At 42.1% G+C, this 24,049-nt stretch overlaps 1 protein-coding gene across 1 annotated transcript; it reads right to left on the bottom strand.

Moving 5' to 3' along the window:
- Window positions 1-5,026: 5,026 nt before the first annotated feature.
- LOC115154514 (cyclic nucleotide-gated cation channel-like) lies at window positions 5,027-20,968 on the bottom strand. The gene is made up of 7 exons (XM_029700795.1): window positions 20,561-20,968; window positions 8,300-8,422; window positions 7,925-8,044; window positions 7,481-7,657; window positions 7,069-7,176; window positions 6,798-6,904; window positions 5,027-6,619 (listed from the first exon to the last, which is right to left on the bottom strand). The coding sequence occupies exons 2-7, from the start codon at window positions 8,404-8,406 to the stop codon at window positions 5,133-5,135; spliced, it is 2,106 nt and encodes a 701-aa protein (XP_029556655.1). The 5' UTR covers window positions 8,407-8,422; window positions 20,561-20,968; the 3' UTR covers window positions 5,027-5,132.
- Window positions 20,969-24,049: the final 3,081 nt, after the last annotated feature.

Genomic DNA, 24,049 nt, shown 5'->3' with positions numbered 1-24,049 from the left:
CTTTCCCTCTCTTCAACATACAACAATATAACAGCACATGCTCCACCATTTCATCGACCACACACTCCAGACCCAAACCATTCACATGCTTGCCAACCAGATGTAATGAAGAGTCAATGTGCAATGTCCTAAGCGCAATCAAGCAAACACCTCCTCTTCCTTCCTAATCTGACTTTTGAATCTTAGTCCACCGACCTTTCTTTGGAGGGCATATAAATGCCGGCCCTTGGGCTTAGAGTCCTATCTTTTCTGCCACACATCTATCAAAATGGCTCTGATCTTACGTTTGGCCTTACTTCTACATAGTGGAAAATTAATATAAATTATATCTAGTTTTAAAGCTCTTTTGGCTATCTGGTCTAGAATTTCATTCCCTTCCACACCTGAATCATGGTCATGGCTCACATCAACACCATTATCCCAGAAACCCTAGACCCACTCAATTTGCGAACTGCCCCAACAGATCCACAGATGCAATCTCTATTGCACTCCACACTGCCCTTTCACACCTGGACAAAAGGAACACTTATGTGAGAATGCTATTCATTGACTACAGCTCAATGTTCAACAACATAGTGCCCTTAAAGCTCATCACTAAGCTTAGGACTCTGGGACTTAACACCTCCCTCTGCAACTGGATTCTGGACTTCCTGACGGGCCACCCCCCAGGTGATAAGAGTAGGTAACAGCACATCCGCCATGCTGATCCTCAACACAGGGGCCCCTTAGGCGTGTGTGCTCAATCCCATCCTGTACTCCCTGTTCACTCATGACTGCATGGTCAAGCACGACTCCAACACTATCATTAGGCTTGCTGACGACACAACAGTGGTTGGGCTGTCACAGACAACGACGAGACAGCCTATAGGGAGGAGGTCAGAGACCTGACCGTGTGGTGCAAGGACAGCAACGTCTCCCTCAACGTGATCAAGACAAAGGAGATGATTGTGGACTACAGGAAAAGGAGGACCGAGCACGCCCCCATTCTCATCGATGGGGTTTTAGTGGAGCAGGTTGAGAGCTTCAAGTTCCTTGGCGTCCACATCACCAACAAACTAACATGGTCCAAGCACACCAAGATAGTCGTGAAGAGGGCACAACAAAATATATTCCCCCTCAGGAGACTGAAAAGATTTGACATGGGTCCTCAGATCCTCAAAAGGTTCTACAGCTGCACCATCGAGAGCATCCTGACAGGTTGCATCACTGCCTGGTATGGCAACTGCTCAGCCTCCGACCGCAAGGCACTACAGAGGGTAGTGCGTACTGCCCAGTACATCACTGGGGCCAAGGTTCGTGCCATCCAGGACCTCTATACCAGGCGGTGTCAGAGGAAGGCCCTAGAAAGTGTCAAAGACTCCAGCCACCCTAGTCATAGACTGTTGTCTCTGCTACCGCACGGCAAGCGGTACCGGAGTGCCAAGTGTAGGTTCAAAAGGTTTCTAAACAGCTTCTGCCATAAGACTCCTGAACATCTAATCAAACGTCTACCAAGATTATTTGCATTCCCCCCCTCTTTTACGCTGCTGCTACTCTCTTTTATTATCCATGCATAGTCACTTTAATAGCTCTACCTACATGTACATATTACCTCAATTACCTCAACTAACCGGTGACCCTGCACATTGACTCTGTACCGGTACCCCCTGTATATAGCCACGCTATTGTTATTTTACTGCTGCTCTTTATTTGTTACTTTTATTCCTTTTCTTTTTTTATGTATTTTTCTTAAAACTGTTGGTAAAGGGCTTGTAAGTAAGCATTTCACTGTAAGGTCTACACCTGTTATATTCAGCGCATGTGATTTTGACCCAGCAGAATCTCACTACTACACCCAGTCTATCAATTCTCCATAATAACATTAATACCTCCAATAGTAGGTCACTCCTATTATATTTACCAGATGATAAACTATTTAATACAGACAGAGAATCTGAGCATACTATAATTCTAACAGGTTGTACGTCCTCCACTCACTGGAGGGCAACTTATCACCAACAGTTCAACTGAGTATACTGACAGTTCATCTGTTAGTCTTCTACATGTCTGCACATGAAATTCAGGAAAGTAATTGACTGCTCCTGTGTACCCGCTCTGGGTCCTTCGATCCATATGTGAAAAGCGGTAAAAAAAGCATAAATACTTCTACCAATGTAATTGTCAACCAGTTTCCCTATATCACTGACTTCAGACCAATACTCACTCTCACTGTATTACATTACCCCTCATACACCAGTAGGGAGTCACTGTTTAGGCAGGAATTGTTGGACTGTGGCTTCAGATTTTATTTAAATATAGGTGTCTCTTTATTTAGGTTGATGGCATGACATTGAAAAAATGACGTTGAATCAAACATACCATTTCATTATCAACTTTGAAACAAGGTAAAATACATTTTCTTTATCAAATATGAAATTCAACATAATTTCAACCACCCAATTGAATATAGGATGAAAAACAGACATTGATTAAATAGTAAGAATATGCAAAAATGTCAACATCTAAAATATGATGAAAATGTGACCTGGATCTGGTGTTGCATGTTCAAACGTATTTACAACACCACATTAAATACATTTAGTTGCAATTTCCATGTAGATTCTACGTGAGATTTTTAACCATTCTGCGAGGAATAGTCAACACAATTTCAATGTATAGATAGTTTTGAGGATTATGTTGAAATGAGATTGATGTAACAACCTGTTAGTCAGGTAAAGTCATTGTATTTAAGTTGAAGTTTTACCATCATTTCGATGTTTGCAATGCTGGTTGAAATGATATGAAAACAGTACTGGTTCATGACTTTTTGCAAATCCAGATGTTTCAAACATAGATTCAACGGCACAATACGTTGACAAATTATGTTGAAACAACGTTGATTCAACCAGATTGTGTCCAGTGGGTTATGAGTAACCTTAGAGTAAGCCCTATTGGGCTGCAAACATTTTAATTCACATTAGAACACATATGCCATGAATTAGTTAACTGTGTTCAAAGACTTGGTAGGTCATACAACTATTAGCTGTAAAGACAATATTTTCATGATTACTAAACACATTACAGGCCACAGTATGGTAATCAAATTGTGTCAAAATACCAAATGTTTTCAGGGTATACAACAAATCTCCAAGACCATGAAATCCACCAGACACTGTTCTAGGGGCTGCTGATTGCTCTGTTGTTGGCCCACTTCATCATTAGGTAAGAGTTATATGAGGTTGGTTGAGGGCACTTTCCAGGATCGGAGTCTTACCCTCTGTGCTGCTTATCTGTTCTCATGTAACCTACCTTTGGGGTTAAGGATGTGGAAAATGACTGCATGTGACTTGTGTGTATACGCCTGCAACTCATTGCTCTACCCTATATTCTTCTTATTATTCTACTTAAAGAACTCTACATCTTATCTTGGCATTGAACTCAAAGAAAATACTTGATATTCACAGTTATGTTTGTTACATACAGAGCCTTCAGAAAGTGTTCGTACCCCTTGACTTATTCCACATTTTGTTGTGTTACAGCCTGAATTCAAAATGGATTAAATAGATTTTTTCTCTCAGTGATCTACACACAATACCACATAATGACAAATTGAAAACATGTTTTTAGAATATTTTGCAAATTTATTGAAAATGAAATACGTAAATATCTAATTTACGTAAGTATTCACACCTTTGGCTGCAATTACAGCTGTGAGTCTTTCTGGGTAAGTCTCTAAGAGCTTTGCACACCTGAATTGTACAATATTTGCACATTATTCTTTAAAAATTCTTCAACCTCTGTGAAGTTGGTTGTTTATTATTGCAAGACATCCGTCTTGCCATAGATTTTCAAGCCAATTTAAATCAGAACTACAACTAGATGACTCAGGAACATTCAATGTCGTCTTGGTTAGTAACTCCAGTGTATATTTGGCCTTGTGTTTTAGGTTATTGTCCTGCTGAAATGTGAATTTGTCTCTCAGTGTCTGTTGAAAAGCAGACTGAACCAGGTTTTCCTCTAGGATTTTGCTTGTGCTTAGCTCCATTCTTTTTATCCTAAAAAACTCCCTAGTCCTTGCTGATGGCAGACATTACCCATAACATGATGCAGCCACCACCATGATTGAAAATATGACGAGTGGTACTCAGTGATGTGTTGTGTTGGATTTGCCCCAAACATAACGCTTTGTATTCAGGACATAAAGTGATTTTGTTTGCCACGTCTTTTGCAGTTTTACATTGGTTTCTTATTGCAAACAAGATGCATGTTTTGGAATTGTTTTATTCTGTACAGGTTTCCTTTTCCCTTTGTCATTTAGGTTAGTACTGTGGCGTAACTACATTGTTGTTGATCCATCCTCAGTTTTCTCCTATCACAGCCATTAAACTCTGTAACTGTTTTTAAGTCACCATTGGCCTCATGGTGAAATCCCTGAGCGGTTTCATTCCTCTCTGACAACTGAGTTAGGAAGGATACCTGTATCTTTGTAGTGACTGGGTGTATTGATGCACCATCCAAAGTGTAATTATAACTTCACCATACTCAAAGCGATATGCAATGTCTGTTTTTTATGTTATTTATCTACCAAAAGGAGCCCTTATTTTCGAGGCATTGGAAAACCTTGGTCGTTGTGGATGAATCTGTGTTTGAAAATCACTGCTCGACTGATGGACCTTACAGATAATTGTATGTGTGCGGTACAGAGATGAGGTAGTCATTCAAAAATCATGTTAAACACTATTATTGCACACATAATGAGTCCATGCACATTTTTACTCCTGAACCTATTTAGGCTTGCCATAACAAAGGGGTTGAATACTTACAGACATTTCAGCTTTTCATTTTAAATTGATTTGTAAAAATTGCAAAAAAACTTTTCCGGTTAGTCATTATGGGGTATTGTGTGCAGGCCAGTGACACGAAATCAAAATTTTATCAATTTCATATTCAGGCTGTAACAAAACAAAATATGGAACAAGTCAAGGGGTGTGAATACTTTCTGAAGGCACAGCCTCTTAATGCAACAGTCATAAAGTTAATATGAAAATGATTTTCTTATCAGGAAGGACATTTATTGTAAATTTGTGCATAACCTTGTGAGTTTGAAAGTGCTTAGAAAGTGCTAGGCCTAGAGCCATGGTCTCAGGCAGCTTTCAAGTTTGAACAGTGGATTCAGTCGGCTCATCATTTCCATGGTCACCCTGCTCAACGGTATTGGCAGCAGCCAGAGTGTCTGCCTCTGCCTCAGAAGCTGAGTCTTCGTCAGAGAGGTCTGCGTCTGAGAGGATCCCGCAGCCCGTGTGGCACAGCTGGCGCTCCAGGTTGGTGATGCGCCGCTTCAGCCGCTGCTGTGTGGCCGTGTACTCGCTGAGTAGGCGGGCGAAGCGCGTCTGCAGGGTGTCCAGAGAGGACTCCAGCCTCTCCACCTTCTCCTCAGTGTCCTCTCCACCCAGTCTGCCAGCCTCTGCATTCTCATCTAGGAGGCCCTCCTTCATAAGGATCTCCTTCCCCCTCTCCTCCAGCACCTTCTTAGCATCAGGGTACTCGGTCACTGCTTCCATCAGGTCGTCCTTAGAGAGGCAGAAGAGGTCAGAATAGCCGATGCTGCGGATATTGGCCGTCCTGCGGTTTCCCATTTTGCTGCCCTGGATGTTGAGGATACTTATCTCCCCAAAGCAGCTGCCGGCGGTGAGGAGGGCGTACTGTGTGACTCCGTCATTTGCCACCACTGCCAGCTTCCCCTCTTTGATGATGTACATCTCCTTCCCTATGTCCCCTTTGCGGCAGATGTAGTCCCCTGGGCTATAGACCTGTGGCCGGAGTTTCAGCACCAGCTCCACCAACAGTCCAGCCTCACAGTCCTGAAAGATACGGACTTTCTTCAGGGTCTCCAGGTGCACATTGATGGCGATCTCAGCCCGCAATTTGTTAGGCAAGTTCTTCAATACCTCCTGCTCATCCACTGCTTTCTTATTAGTCCAGAGGTAGTCAAACCACTTAATGACGCGTGCTTCCAGCTCCTTGCTGACCCGGCGGAAGTGCATGTAGTGTTTGATGGCATCAATACGGGCCTGAAACTCTGCACGTGTGGCATTCATGTTGGAAATCATGGAGCCAACATTACCCACAATCGTGGCAAAGATCAGCACCCCAACGAGGAAGTCAAAGACCACAAAAAGATACTCCTCATCCCGTACAGGTGCAGGCATCTCTCCAATAGTGGTGAGGGTGAGGGTGGACCAGTACAGGCAGTAGACATAGCCCCGGGTTAGGGAGCCATACTCAGGGTTGGAGATGTTGGGGTACACCCAGGTATCAGAGCCAAACCCTAGAGATTTGGAAATAGCAAAGTAGATGCAGGCGTTCCAGTGGATGATGACCAGGATGTAGAGCACCAAGTTGCAGATGCGGAAGATGTTGGGGTAGTTTGTGCGTGTCTCAGTGCGGTCAAAGAACTCAAACATGCGTGGGAAGCGCAGCAGGCGATTGAATCTGAGCTCTGGGGTGTGGATTCCTGTGGATATGTAGGCCAGATCAGTGGGTAGGATGGACACGACATCCAGCTTGAACTGAAATGTGCGGACGTAGCTGTCTCTCAGCTTGGAGAGGTCCTTCACCAGCAGACCCTGCTCCAGAAACCCTGTTGTATTTAGAAGGTGTTGCCATTAGCAGGAAAATATCTACCCAGGTTATCAATCATCTCTCACATCTCTTTGTTTTGATCAGTAAATAATAAATACAGCTATACATAATATAACAAAAGTGTGTTTAGTCTCAAGCTAGGACATGTTTTAAGGGTGTATTCGATGGTGATGTACCTGTGCGGAGTCGGACACATGTGTCCAAGATGTACACAGCGTCTGAAAGGTAGTCCAGCACCAACCAGCAGATGTAATTGCTTGTCTGCAGTTTGTCAAAGCACGCCCTACACATAGAAGGGAAAAAGAGAATACTTAACTCCAGCATCAAACGTCCATCTATCAATCCAACATTATATCGTTTCATTTTACTGATGAATAAACATCCCCTCTGGTGTTGTGCTATGTGTGGACTGTGGACCAAACAGAAAATGTCTGTGTTCTCAACTACCTAGCCACAATGAGGATCCAGTTGTAGAGCACAGCTATAGCAATCACAAACAGCCAACGGTAGTACATGTCGTCTGATGGGGACACAACGAACACACCCCATTTGTTCCTGAGGAATAAAAGAGAATGGTTCATGTCAAATAAGGTTACACAGACTTTTTTTGTTTCTGCAGGTAGACATGGGTGGGTCTGATCTTCAAGGGCCATGTGTCTGAAAGACTAACCACTGAACATATATCAGCTTTAATAATGATTACATTATTATGATGAGGCTGTAGACTGTATCAAATGGGGTCCATTTAAGGTAAGAAACCAGACGATGGATTTTTATTAAACTGAGGTAGATACATGTTACATTGTAAATCAGAACAGTTTATAGCGTATTTAGAGAATCATCACAGAGGCAGACATACCTAAATCTCCCTTTGGTATTGTTGCCATTGGCATCAGGCTGCGTATTGCTGATGCGACTAGGGGCAGTCCTTAGCTCAGGGCCACGGAAGCGTTCCAAGAAAGAGTCTGGCCGCTCCTCCTCCTCTAGAAGGCTCCTGTGTGCCCACTCCCTCAGAATCACCACCAAATTCACTAATCTGAGAGAGAGAGAGAGAGAGAGAGAAAAAGAGAAAGAGCGAGAAAGAGAGAGAAAGAGAGAGAGAGAAAGAGAGCGAGAGAGAGGGAATGGAAAGAGACAGAGCTATTCAGAGATACCTGTAAAGAGTAGCAGAGTTTGTATAAAATAACTATATTAAGCAGAGTAAATTGGGACAGATTAGCATATGGGTGAGGCAATTTCAACATCACACTATCTATCAGTTGTGAGCTTTGGAAACTACCATTGCTGAGGAACCAGAATTTACCTAGACAGAGCTCCCTGTCCTTGAAAAGAGTTCCTTGAGTTGTTTCCACCATCGAGAGCGGCCACCCGTGCCAGCTCTGAGGATGTGTCATCATTATCATGATCACATTCTGATGGCACTCTAAGAGAAGAGAAGACAGAGGCAGATGCAGTGAAGATGCACTCTTGAGCAGGGGTAGGTATACATTTGGATGCACAAACAATGACCATTTGAGTCTCTGATTAGCAGTTGAAAAAGGGAGGCAGGGTCAAATACTGTACATGGTGGTACATTGTGTAAAACAGGAAGAGTTGTATATAAGCATAAAGGATGCATGCAGCAAAGAAATATAATTCTAGAACTAGAACCCTATGCAGGCCTCTCTGTGTAACCCACCTGCTGAGAGTACTCTCAGCTCTCTCCCTCTCTGGCTCCTCCTCCACAGTGGTCTTCACTGAGAGACGATGGGGGGACAAGTCTCTGTCGGCCACCTGGCCTGTCATCTTCAGCTGAAATGAGCTTTCAATTCATACAGAGAAACATTAAGAGTCTTTCCATTCCATCTGATACGCCCAAAAACTGTCCACTACTTGACCACAAGTATGAGCTTTTCATACAGTATGTAACCAACATCTGCATGGCACAATGGTATTTAGTCATATAATCATGAAATGTGGCTGGTGTTTTGCCATGGTCAGGGCCGGATTAATGCAGGGGCTTACCGGGGCGGAAGCCCCTGGGCCCAAGAGGAAGTAAAATGTTTTTAATAAAATCATACACTGAGTACAGTCGTGGCCAAAAGTTTTGAGAATGACACAAATATTAATTTTCACAAAGTTTGCTGCTTCAGTGTCTTTAGGTATTTTTGTCAGATGTTACTATGGAATACTAAAGTATATTTACAAACATTTTATAAGTGTAAAAGGCTTTTATTGACAATTACATGAAGTTGATGCAAAGAGTCAATATTTGCAGTGTTGACCCTTCTTTTTCAAGACCTCTGCAATCCGCCCTGGCATGCTGTCAATTAACTTCTGGGCCACATCCTGACTGATGGCAGCCCATTCTTGCATAATCAATGCTTGGAGTTTGTCAGAATTTGTGGGTTTTTGTTTGTCCACCCGCCTCTTGAGGATTGACCACAAGTTCTCAATGGGATTAAGGTCTGGGGAGTTTCCTGTCCATGGACCCAAAATATCAATGTTTTGTTCCCTGAGCCACTTAGTTATCACTTTTGCCTTATGGCAAGGTGCTCCATCATGCTGGAAAAGGCATTGTTTGTCACCAAACTGTTCCTGGATGGTTGGGAGAAGTTGCTCTCGGAGGATGTGTTAGTACCATTCTTTATTCATGGCTGTGTTCTTAGGCAAAATTGTGAGTGAGCCCACTCCCTTGGCTGAGAAGGGAAACTTTTGGCCACGACTATAGAAAACATTAAGGAAAACATTTCCATGACATAGACTGACCAGGTGAATCCAGGTGAAATCTATGATGCCTTATTGATGTCACTTGTTAAATCCACTTCAATCAGTGTAGATCAAGGGGAGGAGACAGGTTAAAGAAAGATTTTTAAGCCTTGAAACAATTGAGACATGGATTGTGTATGTGTGCCATTCAGAGGGGGAAGGGCCAAGACAAAATATTTAAGTGCCTTTGAAAGGGGTATGGTAGTAGGTACGAGGCACACAGGTTTGTGTCAAGAACTGCAACACTGCAGGATTTTTCACGCTCAACAGTTTCCCGTATTTATCAAGAATGGTCTACCACCCAAAGGACATCCAAACAGCTTGACACAACTGTGGGAAGCATTTGGTGTCAACAAGGGCCAGCCTCCCTGTGGAACGCTTTCGACACCTTGTAGAGTCCATGCCCTGACGAATTGAGGCTGTTCTGAGGGCAAAGGAGGGTGGGGTGCAAACTCAATACTAGAAAGTTTCCTTAAAGTGGAATTGACAGCATTTTAGCAACATGAAATCTTATTAAAATCTGATCATATACACCCACAGGAAGAATATGACTCATTTTTTTTTACAATTTCTGACAAGCGAGCACTTTGATATGGTCATTTTCAAATTTTCATAAATTCTTAAAATGGTTGGGAATTACGTATACTTAGGCATTTGTGAAAATTCTATAGCAATATACAAAGTGAGTGTCAGTGCGTTTCGACAATTAATAGAACCTGCAGTAAATAAAATCTAACAAAAAAATATGTCTCATCCAGGACCAGAGTCTACGCAGACCTTAGCCAATCAGATTTACAGTAGGCCTTTATGCAAACAAGTCATTTGCCACACGAGCCTGCCATCATTCATTTGAATTGGTCTCTGTGTGTTTACAAGCAGTAGCACCAACGCGGCTTTAGATCATTAGAATGCATTTGGCAAAAGCCAAAAAATACACCTGAGTGGATTTCTGCAAATACGTAAATACCTCGGGAGTGTTCTTACATTTGGGAACTTTACAGTCCTATTGATCACACAACCATGAAAAGGTAGGCTGTATTTCCCTACACATCAACAAGATCACCATCTAAAGCTAGCCAGAGTAAGCTGAGCTAAAATCTAACGAAGGAACATTAGATAAACCCTCTCAAACTTTTTCAGCCAGTTGGCCGTAAGTAGCCTGCTCGTCCTTCTGCAGCTTGCCTGCCAATGCATGCTTGTCCCAACCAAGCACCCAAGCTAACTGGCTAAAGTTGGCTAGCTTGCTAGCTAGCTACCTCCAGACACAGATAAGAACACACCTCACTCTGATCATTTTACTCGCCCTAGCAGAGCTGGTTAAGCTGTTTACATGCTATCTAGCGCGTTCGTGACTAACATACTTTTTTTGCTGACGTTTACTGACACCTTTCATATTCAGCGGGTGTTGCGTGTTCGTAATTTATCAGTTATTCTGCGCTCTGGCACACTCAGACGAGGGTGCTCTGAAATCATAGTAGATAGCCAGAGTGAATTTGCGAACGCAAGAGATATGCTAACTGGATAACAGTCGTTCAAGTTCAGCATAGCTAGCTAGCTAGCTAGCTAGCAAAGTGATTCACATTTCTTGCTAGCTAACCAAATGACACCTGCATCTCTGGCTGTGTAGCCACCGAAAAACAATATGAGAGAAAAGTCAGTCACTCACTAACTCCTCCAATGACGTGACATCCTCCTAGCAACTCGCTATCTAGCTAACGTTAGGCTCTGTGTTTTTAGCTATCTACATAAATAGATGCGCTAGCCTATTAGCCACGTTATAACTGACTTGTGATCATTTCTCTTGCTAGTTACAGTCGTCTGTTTTTGTCAGAAATATTTAGTCATTTAAACTGAAACAGTGCATCCCGAATGGAGGCAGCAAACAATGTACCAGGCCAGCTGTGATTTACGTGATAGCAATATTTTTGGGACTACCAAGAAATGTATTGGTGAATTATACACTGCTCAAAAAAATAAAGGGAACACTTAAACAACACAATGTAACTCCAAGTCAATCACACTTCTGTGAAATCAAACTGTCCACTTAGGAAGCAACACTGATTGACAATACATTTCACATGCTGTTGTGCAAATGGAATAGACAACAGGTGGAAATTATAGGCAATTAGCAAGACACCCCCAATAAAGGAGTGGTTCTGTAGGTGGGGACCACAGACCACTTCTCAGTTCCTATGCTTCCTGGCTGATGTTTTGGTCACTTTTTAATGCTGGCGGTGCTTTCACTCTAGTGGTAGCATGAGACGGAGTCTACAACCCACACAAGTGGCTCAGGTAGTGCAGCTCATCCAGGATGGTACATCAATGCGAGCTGTGGCAAGAAGGTTTGCTGTGTCTGTCAGCGTAGTGTCCAGAGCATGGAGGCGCTACCAGGAGACAGGCCAGTACATCAGGAGACGTGGAGGAGGCCGTAGGAGGGCAACAACCCAGCAGCAGGACCGCTGGGATTCTCTGCCTCTAACCCTATTACAGGGGCTGAGTCACTGGCTTACTGGTGTTCTTCCATGCCGTCCATGGGAGGGGTGCGTCACTTGAGTGGGTTGAGTCACTGACGTGGTCTTCCTGTCTGGGTTGGCGCCCCCCCTTGGGTTGTGCCATGGCGGAGATCTTTGTGGGCTATACTCGGCCTTGTCTTAGGACGGTAAGTTGGTGGTTGTAGACATCCCTCTAGTGGTGTGGGGGCTGTGCTTTGGCAAAGTGGGTGGGGTTATATCCTGCCTGTTTGGCCCTGTCCGGGGGTATCATCGGATGGGGCCACAGTGTCTTCTGATCCCTCCTGTCTCAGCCTCCAGTATTTATGCTGCAGTAGTTTATGTGTCGGGGGGCTAGGGTCAGTCTGTTACATCTGGAGTATTTCTCTTGTCTTATCCGGTGTCCTGTGTGAATTTATATATGCTCTCTCTAATTCTCTCATTCTTTCTTTCTCTCGGAGGACCTGAGCCCTTGGACCATGCCTCAGGACTACCTGGCATGATGACTCCTTGCTGTCCCCAGTCCACCTGGCCATGTTCTGTTATAATATCCACCCGGCACAGCCAGAAGAGGACTGGCCACCCCTCATAGCCTGGTTCCTCTCTAGGTTTCTTCCTAGGTTTTTTGCCTTTCTAGGGAGTTTTTCCTAGGGAGTTTTTCCTAGCCACCGTGCTTCTTTCACATGCATTGCTTGCTGTTTGGGGTTTTAGGCTGGGTTTCTGTACAGCACTTTGAGATTTCAGCTGATGTACGAAGGGCTATATAAATAAATTTGATTTGATTTGATTTGATTTACCCCCGCCTTTGTGCAAGGAGGAGCAGGAGAAGCACTGCCAGAGCCCTGCAAAATGACCTCCAGCAGGCCACAAATGTGCATGTGTCTGCTCAAACGGTCAGAAACAGACTCCATGAGGGTGGTATGAGGGCCCGACGTCCACAGTGGGGGTTGTGCTTACAGCCCAACACCGTGCAGGACGTTTGGCATTTGCCAGAGAACACCAAGATTGGAAAATTCGCCACTGGCGCCCTGTGCTCTTCACAGATGAAAGCAGGTTCACACTGAGCACGTGACAGACGTGACAGAGTCTGGAGACGCCGTGGAGAACGTTCTGCTGCCTGCAACATCCTCCAGCATGACCGGTTTGGCGGTGGGTCAGTCATGGTGTGGGGTGGCATTTCTTTGGGGGGCCGCACAGCCCTCCATGTGCTCGCCAGAGGTAGCCTGACTGCCATTAGGTACCGAGATGAGATCCTCAGACCCCTTGTGAGACCATATGCTGGTGCGGTTGACCCTGGGTTCCTCCTAATGCAAGACAATGCTAGACCTCATGTGGCTGGAGTGTGTCAGCAGTTCCTGCAAGAGGAAGGCATTGATGCTATGGACTGGCCCGCCCGTTCCCCAGACCTGAATCCAATTGAGCACATCTGGGACATCATGTCTCGCTCCATCCACCAACGCCACGTTGCACCACAGACTGTCCAGGAGTTGGCGGATGCTTTAGTCCAGGTCTGGGAGGAGATCCCTCAGGAGACCATCCGCCACCTCATCAGGAGCATGCCCAGGCGTTATAGGGAGGTCATATAGGCACATGGAGGCCACACACACTACTGAGCCTCATTTTGACTTGTTTTAAGGACATTACATCAAAGTTGGATCAGCCTGTAGTGTGGTTTTCCACTTTAATTTTGAGTGTGACTCCAAATCCAGACCTCCATGGGTTGATAAATTGGATTTCCATTGATTATTTTTGTGTGATTTTGTTGTCAGCACATTCAACTATGTAAAGAAAAAAGTATTTAATAAGATTATTTCTTTCATTCGGATCTAGGATGTGTTGTTTAAGTGTTCCCTTTATTTTTTTGAGCAGTATATTAATCATGCATTGAACTGCATCCATCTATTCTGCCAACAATGCCTGGAATGTTAAGTCAAATAGAACCTATTTTTAAACCTCCTTTAAAGTTAGTTTTGTAGCATAAACTGGGAATTTGATATTTTTGACTGATATTATGATTGTCTTTTTGATTCATATCTGCAAAGTAGTTAAAACGCTGTCAGTTCGACTTTAATGTTTTGTACACTCAATGTACAAAACATTAAAGCAATATAAACAGTATACACTCAATGTACAAAACATTAAAACAGTATAAACAGAATACACTGAGTGTACAAAACATTAAGAACACCTTCCTAATATTTTGCCCTCAGAACAGCCTCAATTCGTCGGGGCATGGACTCTACAAGGTTTTGAAAGCGTTCCACGGGGATGCTGGCCCATGTTGACTCCAGTGCTTCCTACAGTTGTCAAGTAGCCTGGATGTCCTTTGGGTGGTGGACCATTCTTGATACACACGGGAAACTGTTGAGTTGAAAAACAAAGCAGCGTTGCAGTTCTCGACACACTCAAACCAGCGCGCCTGGCATCTACTACCATACTCTGTCAAAGGCACTTAAATCTTTTGTCTTGCCCATTCAACCTATGAATGACACACATACACGAATCAATGTCTCAATTTTTTTCTCAAGGCTTAAAAATCCTTCTTTAACCTGTCTCCTCCCCTTCATCTACACTGATTGAAGTGGATTTAACAAGTTAGGGATCATAGCTTTCACCTGGATTCACCTGGTCAGTCTACGTCATGGAAAGAGTTCTTAAAGTTTTGTACACTCAGCATATATTATACAGTTTACACAGTATATATATATATATTGTCTTCCCTGTGGCTCAGTTGGTAGAGCATGGTGTTTGTAATGCCAGCATGGTGTGTGCAACACCAGGGTTCTGGGTTCGATTCCCACGGGGGGCCAGTACAAAAAAAATATTTACAATTATTTATTTTTTAAATGTATGAAATGTATGCACTCACTACTGTAAGTCGCTCTGGATAAGAGCGTCTGCTAAATGACTAAAATGTCAATGTAAAAAATATATATATGATATAAATATATTTACTGCAACCGCCAACAAGAGGATCCACAGGAGGATTCAGGAGCCCGCTCTCAGTGAGTGTACAGTAGATAGCCTGCTGCGGTCTACTGCTGCTCTGCTAATCGTCAGATGGGGGAGGAGAGGAGGTAGGGGGCCCACGTGGGTAACTGGGGGGCCCTGTCTCGGTTAATAAAAATACAAAAAATTAACTACATAATAAATAAATGTGACTGGTCAATTGTGTGCTGCCCAAGCCCATAGTGGGCGCAAGAGGGAAAAAAACAACAAAAACTATTTCGTTATTGTTTTTATTATTTTATCCAACCACAGGCGCCCGCTCTCAATGTTCAAAATACACCAGAGAGCATAATTTAGACACAGAGGACCAATTGTAAAAAAAATACCTGTGGATTACATTTTATCACAAGCACATACAGGTAATAACCAAAATAAAGGAAACACCAACATAAAGTGTCTTAAAATGGTGTTGGGCCACCACAAGCTGCCAGAACAGCTTCAATGCGCCTTGGCATAGATTCATCAAGTGGACCTAAATCATGCCAGGAAAATATACCCCACACCATAACATAAACGTTGTATCAGTCATTTACTAAAGTGTTTCCTTTCTTTTGTCAGTTACCGGTTGCCTACTGTCGGGAAGGCCGCAATTTGAGCAGCTTGTTGCGTTGTCGCCGTAGACATACACTACCGGTCAAAGGTTTTAGAACACCTACTCATTCAAGGGTTTTTCTTTATTTTGTACTATTTTCTTCATTGTCGAATAATAGTGAAGACATCAAAACTATGAAATAACATATATGGAATCATGTAGTAACCAAAAAAGTGTTAAACAAATCAAAATATATTTTATATTTGAGATTCTTCAAATAGCCACAATTTGCCTTGATGACAGTTTTGCACATGCTTGACAGTCTCTCAACCAGCTTCATGAGGTAGTCACCTGGAATGCATTTCAATTGGTGTGCCTTCTTAAAAGTTAATTTGTGGAATTTTTTTCCTTCTTAATGTGTTTGGGCCAATCAGTTATCTTGTGACAAGGTAGGTGGGTATACAGAAGATCCATATAAATCCATATTATGGCAGGAATAGCTCAAATAAGCAAAGAGAAACGACAGTCCATCATAAAATATATTTGTTTAACACTTTTTTGGTTACTACATGGTTCCATGTGTGTTATTTCATAGTTCTACAATGTAGAAAATAGTAAAAAATAAAGAAAAACCCTTGAATGAGTAGGTGTTCTAAAACTTTTGACCGGTAGTGTATAATCCATAGAAGGGCTTCAGAACCTCTCACCCTGGAAATTATAGTGTTAAACTCATGGATACCCTAGCAATGGCTGCCAGTCCTGACTTGAATGGGAACTGCCATCTATGGATTATATTGCTATGGTTAGTTGTGGCTGTCTGTTTGCCTTTTGCCATTAAAAAATAGAATCGCAGGAAAAACTTTGTTTGGAAAGCAAATGCCTACCGCTGAAAAGAGAAGACTAATCTGTCTGTAGAACCAATATAAAAAAGTTTTCTTATAAAAAAAACAAAGCCTAGGATTTCTTAATCTGGCCCTGGCCATGCTTCAGGGGTGTACTGTATGTGGAAGATAAGGGCTATAGTCATGGTTTGGTACAGATGTAGGATCTTCATTTGAGCTAGTCTGCTACAGCAGGAAAATAATCCTTCAGCAACAGGAAATGTTAATTATTAGTGTATGCGGATTATACTTAATGGACATTTTTGTAGGGGTTGATACATTTTTCATGAGGGAAAATAAAGTATGAAATGGAAATGACAAACTTCAGAAGCCTTTTAAAACCTCAAATACACTACAAGTTTTACATTTCCTGCATTGTCCTGCAAAAGGTTGATCAAATTAAGATCCTACATCTGTAACTCTCTCTTCAGTGTTTAGGGAGTGTGTGACAGATAGAGCAGAGGGACAGAACACGACTGGGACTGCCGGCCACATTCCCTCATCTGGGGCCTCCAAAACAGGCTGTGGTCGCCGTGGTGACTATTTTGGCATCCACAGCAACCAGGGTTGTCAGCCAATACTACCTCCTGCTCCTCTCACTCGTCAGGGGTTGGGAAAATATGTATAGTCTATTATAAAGTGTATGTTGACGGTATATGAGGATAAACATTGTTTGAGAGCAATGATACATGTTAAATACTATGTTAAATATGGTCTCTATGTTGTAGGCTTCTGAGTAAACATCCTAGTCACAACCTTCTGTTCTGAGAAAGATACTTTTTTTCTGAGAAAGAAATGTGGTAGCCTAAGCCATATTGAGCACATAATCCTTTAATGTTTCACTAATTACAGATTGCAGTGGCATAACTATCTGTCTGATCTGGCAGAAGTTCACTAAACAAAGATTTACAAACCTATCACAAGCTTTGGGTTCCCCCTACGACCTCCAGATAGCATATGTACATGTCATAAACCACTATTTTTTTTGGGGGGGGGGGGTGGGGGGTATTACAGGAAATTTGCTTTTAAACTGAAAAAAAAGAAATCTGCATCATAGGAAAATGTGAAGAAGTTGCATTATTTCAGCTTAAAAATGTACATTTAGGGGAATTTTATAAAGGAAAAGATTTGTTTATGACATTTTGTAAATACTTTCAATATTATTAATTTCCAAGTTGGCTCTATGCCCTTGTCCGGAGCAAAGGATCCCAATTTCAAACTCTACATAAAAGTGTTTCAAATTCAAAAAACTGGCAAAAAATGATATTAATTGAAAAATTATTGTATGTCGTTTCTTGAAATAGCCCTCAGTGACTTTAAATAATATTTATTTCAAAACTTTGATTCCTAAAAGATGTGTCTGACGATTTGGTTAACGCCGTCAGATTTGTCAAAAATTCTAAAGCTATACCATAAGGAGCCCTTATTCATGTCCTACATGAATGTAATGTGGTGCAGCAAGACAACTCATGGTCTGTAAAGTTCTATACTAGAACTAAACAAACAATATTGGAATCACCATGGTCACAACCATAAACTGTCAACTCCATCTGCCTGATAGATTAAAATAGAATATGAAATTTGGTTCCAATATGTTACATGTAATTAGATTTTAGAGTCATACTGTAAGTTAATTCGGGAAGTATTCAGACCCCTGGACTTTTTCCACCTTTTGTTATGTTAATGACTAAACAAAAACAGGTTTTCTGAAATTTGTGCTAATTTCTACCCAAAAAATTATAGAAATATCACATTTACATAAGTATTCAGACCCTTTACTCAGTACTTTGTTGAAGCACCTTTCGCCGCAATTACAGCCTTGAGTCTTCTTGGGTATGACGCTACAAGCTTGGCACACCTGTATTTGGGGAGTTTCTCCCATTCTTCTCTGCAGATCCTCTCAAGCTCTGTCAGGTTGGATGGGGAGCATCACTGCCCTCAAGGACATTCAGAGACTTGTCCTGAAGCCACTCCTATGTTGTCTTGGCTGTGCGCTTATGGTCGTTGTCCTGTTTGAAGGTGAACCTTCGCCTCAGTCTGAGGTCCTGAGCACTCGGGAGCAGGTTTTCATTAAGGATCTCTCTGTACTTTGCTCTGTTCATCTTTCCCTCAATCCTGACTAGTCTCCTAGTCCCTGCCGCTGAAAAAAATCCCCACAGCATGATGCTGCCACCACCATGCTTCACCGTAGGGATGGTGCCAGGTTTCCTCCAGATGTGACGCTTGGCATTCAGGCCAAAGAGTTCAATCTTGGTTTCATCAGACCAGAGAATCTTGTTTCTCATGGTCTGAGCGTCCTTTAGGTGCCTTTTGGCAAACTCCAAGTGGGCTATCATGTGCCTTTTACTGAGGAGTGGCTTCCATCTGGCCACTCTACCATAAAGGCCTGATAAGTGGAGTGCTGCAGAGATGGTTGTACTTCTGGAAGGTTCTCCCATCTCCACAGAGGAACTATGCAGCTATGTCAGAGTGACCATTGGCCACCACCCTAACCAAGGCCCTTCTCCCCTGATTGCTCAGTTTGGCCGGGCGGCCAGCTCTAGGAAGAGTCTTGGTGGTTCCAAACATCTTCCATTTAAGAATGATGGAGGTCACTGTGTTCTTGGGGACCTTCAATGCTGCAGAAATTCTACAGACAATCCTTTCAACCTCAAGGCTTGGTTTTTCTCACATGCACTGTCAATTGTGGGACCTTATATAGACAGGTGTGTGCCTTTCCAAGTTATGTCCAATCAATTGAGTTTACTACAGGTGGACTCCAAGTTGTAGAAACATCTCAAGGATGATCAATGGAAACAGGATGCACCTGAGCTCAATTTTGAGTCTCACAGCAAAGGATCTGAATACTTATGTAAATAAGGTATTTCTGTTTTGAATTAATACCTTTGCCCGGACTTAAACCCAATTGAACATCTCTTTTAGAGACTTGAAAATAGCTGCGCAGCAACCCTCCCCATCCAACCTGACAGAGCTTGAGAGGATCTGCAGAGAACAATGGGAGAAACTCCCCAAATACAGGTGTGCCAAGCTTGTAGCATCATGCCTAAGAAGACTCGAGGCTGTAATTGCTGCCAAAGGTGCTTCAACAAAGTACTGAGTAAAGGGTCTGAATAGTTATGTAAATGTGATATTTTAATAATTTTGGGGGGTAGAAATTAGCAAAAATTTCAGAAAACCTGCTTTTGCTTTGTCATAATGGGGTATTGTGTGTAGATTGATGAGCAAAAAAATACATTTTAATCCCCTTTAGAGTAAAGCTGTAACCAAACAAAATTTGGAAAACATCAAAGGGTCTGAACACATTCCGAAGGCACTGTATATATACGTTTGGAGATTTGTATGACATATTTGAATAATATAATGTTAGAATTAAACAATCAAGGCCTTCAAACACCTATTGGACAATAATTCTAAAAATGTAATGTATTTTTATAGTGTCTGACGGAGTTGACATAAATCCGATTAGTGAGCATTTTATGAATAAAATAAAAATAAATAGGTTGTTCCTTTACATGCTGTGATAGCTGATACTTAGTCTATCAAAATATATATTTCACTTTTTTGTTTAAAAATATATATATTTTTAAAGTGAGATTGCCCTGTCTTTCAAGAATCCTGAGCTCTAAAATAGCAACATTTTCTCTCAGCCTAGAATAAGATTAGCTATACAACTGCACATTTTTCTCTCTGGCCTTTGCTCGGAACTTACGGGGGCCTCGCGAAACTGTGCTATGCCACTGACCTACCTCTAAATTGTCATTACGTTCTGACACGTGGAAGCACTGAAAGTATTGAGAAGGGTGGTGTTAGGGCCATGACTGGCTCATGGAAGTTGAAGCAGACAAATGATGGTGGTGTTTAGACAACTGTTTCCAATGTTTTACTAATTGGTGGATCATTAGGGGAAACAGTCAGCCTGAGGCATAGTACTCTGTTCAGTGAGCCAATCTAACTGCTCCCACAGGACCAAGCTCTCCACATCATAGCTGACAACAGGTGCGTTTCATCACTTGAGGCAGCGAAGGTAGTGACTGTCTATATGCCCAGTGTATCATGTGTGTCTCATGACTGTGACTAAGTTGCTACAGTAACATAGTGATAAATGCAGGCAACAAGTGTCTGTTGGCCATATGTCATTTCCAATGGCAATGGGAAAGTGCCACATACTACATAAGAACACAGACCAAAATAACAATGAATGCGATAAACACATAGTATAAACACATAGTACAGTGCCGTTTCGCTAAAAGATAAATGTTTTTAGGGAGGTGGTCACTCACCAGCTTGTTTCTATACCCTGCTTGCCTCCAATCACTCCAGTAAAATCCTTATGGCCATTTCAAAGACAACCAGAGCTCCTTCCCAGCTATTGTTTCCATTGCGGAGAAGATGGAACTGCAGGAGCATGCATTAATGAAGGAGCACCAAGCCAACACATTTCATACCTCTTCCTTGCTTCGTCAACATGTCACGTCCTCTAATTGTGTCAGGTTTTTGAAGTGGTTCCTCTTTCTTCCTCTGGGGTCTCCTCCTTTCTTCACTTGTGGAAAGCATAGGCACTGCTTGTCAACATGTCTAAGTCAACAGGACTTCCAATAGACTGACTGTAGGCAGAGCAGGATGGGTGGAGGGGAAGAGGAGGGGCAGAGAGAAAAAGAGGGCGGGGACGTGGAGAGCTTTCAGGGGTAAAAAGGCGTGCTTAGCTTCTCTGTCATAATGAGAAGAACAAGCACCAAGAGAGTAAAGTCCGATCAGCAAGTCACATCAAGTGGGTGACAGACACTTCATCCCCCGTGTAGAGAATTGACTCTGGTTAGCTTCTGTGCTGTTAATTCAGTCACTAATGAACACTAACATTGAAAAAAAGTAGACACTCCCCTATGTAGCATTCAGTGCCTGTAAATCCAGATAATGAAGCCCACGAGAGCCAAAGCAGTCTGTCATCTCATCTCATCTTTCACCCTCATAGAGCTCTCTGACAGACTGTGGCAGACAGTCTCCACTTAGTAAACAGTATGAGACAGAGAGGACTTAGAAAGCCTGAGGGGGCTTGTGGTTTAGAGCAGTCTCAGCATCTGTTCAGGATTCAGACCAGTGAACAACGTCCAACAATCTGTTATCTGGGTTCCCCACGGTTTAATCACTACTCCACCGAAACTAAAGAACCTCCTATATGGACAAGAGAACACATCCATCCAACGAACACTGAAGTTAGTGCCATTATGTACCCCAGTTTACAGAGTTGCACTTAAGTACAGCAGCCTACTGTTACTTTATGGATTGAAACTGTTGTGAATGCAAACAAGTAGAGCATGCAGGTTTCTGGAGAAAATAAACAATGCATTTGGGTAAATAGGTGAACTGCACTGTAGGCGGTGCAACCGCCTCACCTGTTCCCTCCACAGACTGTAGAGATTAACCTGCAGGCAGACAGTCCACAGAGCATACGTCCCTTCAGACCTCCCACAGAATACAGGGAAACACAACCACCAATCACTATGCATACCTTTTGTTGTCTGCTTGCCAAGGGACAGAAAATACTATATGTCCACAGCTGAGAAGGTTCCACAATGTATTGTATATGTAGGCCTATGTATAAATAACAAGCACATTCTTACACATTGTTCATTTTCTTATTTATTATTTGTATAAAGCACTTCAGAGTAAACATGTACACATGAGACCAAAATGCAATGGTACGGTAACTATGGAATATAATGAAGCTATCTGCAAGGCAGAAATAGTTTAGGCTATTTTTTTTGGTAATGTTGAATACAAAAGAAAAGAGGAAACTAATGCGCATCAGAAGTTGGCATTAAAAGATACTGCACAACCAGGAAAACAGAACTGTCAAGTGAGCTCCCTTGGTTTCTTCCAGAGTAATAAGACATACCAATAACACAACAGAAAAAAGCCAGGCAGACACCCAGCTGCTCTCAGCTTACTAGCTAGCTACCATAATCCCCCCAAAATAAAGTAAATACAGGAATACACAGAGAATACCCTTCAGGTTTGGTCATTACTAAGGTTTGACCTTATGGCTTCCGTAGAGATATGCAGCTGTTGACAAGACTAGCTGGTAAAATACGCATGCATTTCAATAAGGGAGAGGAGAAAGTTCAGGTGCAACACCTAAACCGCCACCATTTCAGTTTGTCCAAGTTAAATATTGTTATCCACTGTGTAAGGGATGATATGATTATGTATTATATAGTGTACACATCAAGGATATAATTGTAACATAATCAACCGGAGTAGAACTACTCAGAAACAACCTGTTAACTGGAAAAATACATACATACTTATACCATACAGCATTCTGAAACATGAATTGAGATAGTGTTGCATATCGAAAAGTAACATAGGAAGTTGTCCTCTGTAACATAAGGCATAGTGTTCTTCAGTAACTTTATGTTATGGGCTTACCTAAAATAAGACTGCACAATATTTTGTAGTATAGATACCTCCGTTCAAAACGAGGTTGAAATTTTAGGTTTTGATTGCGGAGTCTTGCAGTTTTTTTTCAATCACTTTGGTGCAATTTTCACAAGTATGTGATACATTTTCACAACGCTTAGTACAAAACAGATTATCAAAAAGGCAGTTTCTAAACTACGCACATATTCAATTGACTAAGTACAACACACAAAATCATTCACCTTTTCATAAAACTTAAATCAGTGTTTCATCTAGAAATAAATAAGTCCTACATTGCAATACGTTCAAATAAAGTAAATGCTTTTCACAATACAATGCTCACGTTACTTTTGATATGATTGTATTTTTTACTATTACCTAATCCAAATGGTCTAAATTGATAATCACTTAACCATTTGGTAAACCTGTAGATGTTAAACTGGTTTGTCTACTACAGATTGAGAACTACACCATGAACATGTATGTTTGTAAAAGTATGAACATAAAGTATGATATATACTGTATTATAAACTGGGTGGTGAATGCTGATTGGCTGACAGCCGTGGTATCAGACCTCATACCACAAGTATGACAAAACATTTATTTTTACTGCTCTAAAATACGTTGGTAACCAGTTTATAATAGCATTAAGGCACCTCGGGGGTTTGTGGTATTTGGCCAATATACCACGGCTAGGGGCTGTGTCCAGGCACTCCGCGATGTGTCGTGCATAAGAACAGCCCTTAGCTGTGGTATATTGGCCATATACCACATCTGTTCGTGCCTTATTGCTTAAATATACTATGATGGTGACCATTTATTTTACTTCACAGTAAGTAAAAAAACAGATATACAAGACCAGATATGTACTGTTTGTAACAATTGAATGCCCTAAATAATTGTCTCGAGGGCCATATTGAGATTTTAAAAAATTCAGCGGAATGCCACACAGATTTTTCCCCCCAGGACCTATTTGTTTGTCGAAAGCTATTTGCTGGCCAGAAAAAGGTCCATTATTTCCCACAGGCCGTATGTTGCTCACCACTGCCCTAAACATGTACCCAAAATTACAGGTGTCTTTTTGATTGGGGGGGGGGGTTACACTGCTTTACTGTAATTGCATTGGTCAATACAGTACTGTAATTCATAATATGCCATTTAGGTAGAGCAGGCACTTTTATCCAAAGTGGCAACAGTGAGTCAACACATTTTCCTGTGTGACCCCAGTAGGAATTGAACCACGCTCTTAGTGCCACGCTCTTACTGAACCACATAGGGCCAATACAACACATAAGTACAAAACAATATTAGAATTCAGGTGGAAGGTGTATGATTGTAATCCCCATGAGTGT

Source organism: Salmo trutta, chromosome 19 (genome assembly GCF_901001165.1).
Source record: "Salmo trutta chromosome 19, fSalTru1.1, whole genome shotgun sequence".
NCBI lineage: Eukaryota > Metazoa > Chordata > Actinopteri > Salmoniformes > Salmonidae > Salmo > Salmo trutta.
The sequence above is the reverse complement of the archived record's forward strand: the minus strand, read 5'-3'. Positions and strand labels throughout refer to the sequence as shown.

Excerpts from the sequence above, each read along its gene's own strand:
- LOC115154514 (XM_029700795.1), bottom strand. The coding sequence starts at position 8,406 with ATGACAGGCCAGGTGGCCGACAGAGACTTGTCCCCCCATCGTCTCTCA. Across the intron at positions 8,045-8,299 it reads GCTGAGAGTACTCTCAGCAG|AGTGCCATCAGAATGTGATC; the intron begins GTGGGTTACACA and ends CTCTTCTCTTAG. Across the intron at positions 7,658-7,924 it reads GGACAGGGAGCTCTGTCTAG|ATTAGTGAATTTGGTGGTGA; the intron begins GTAAATTCTGGT and ends TCTCTCTCTCAG.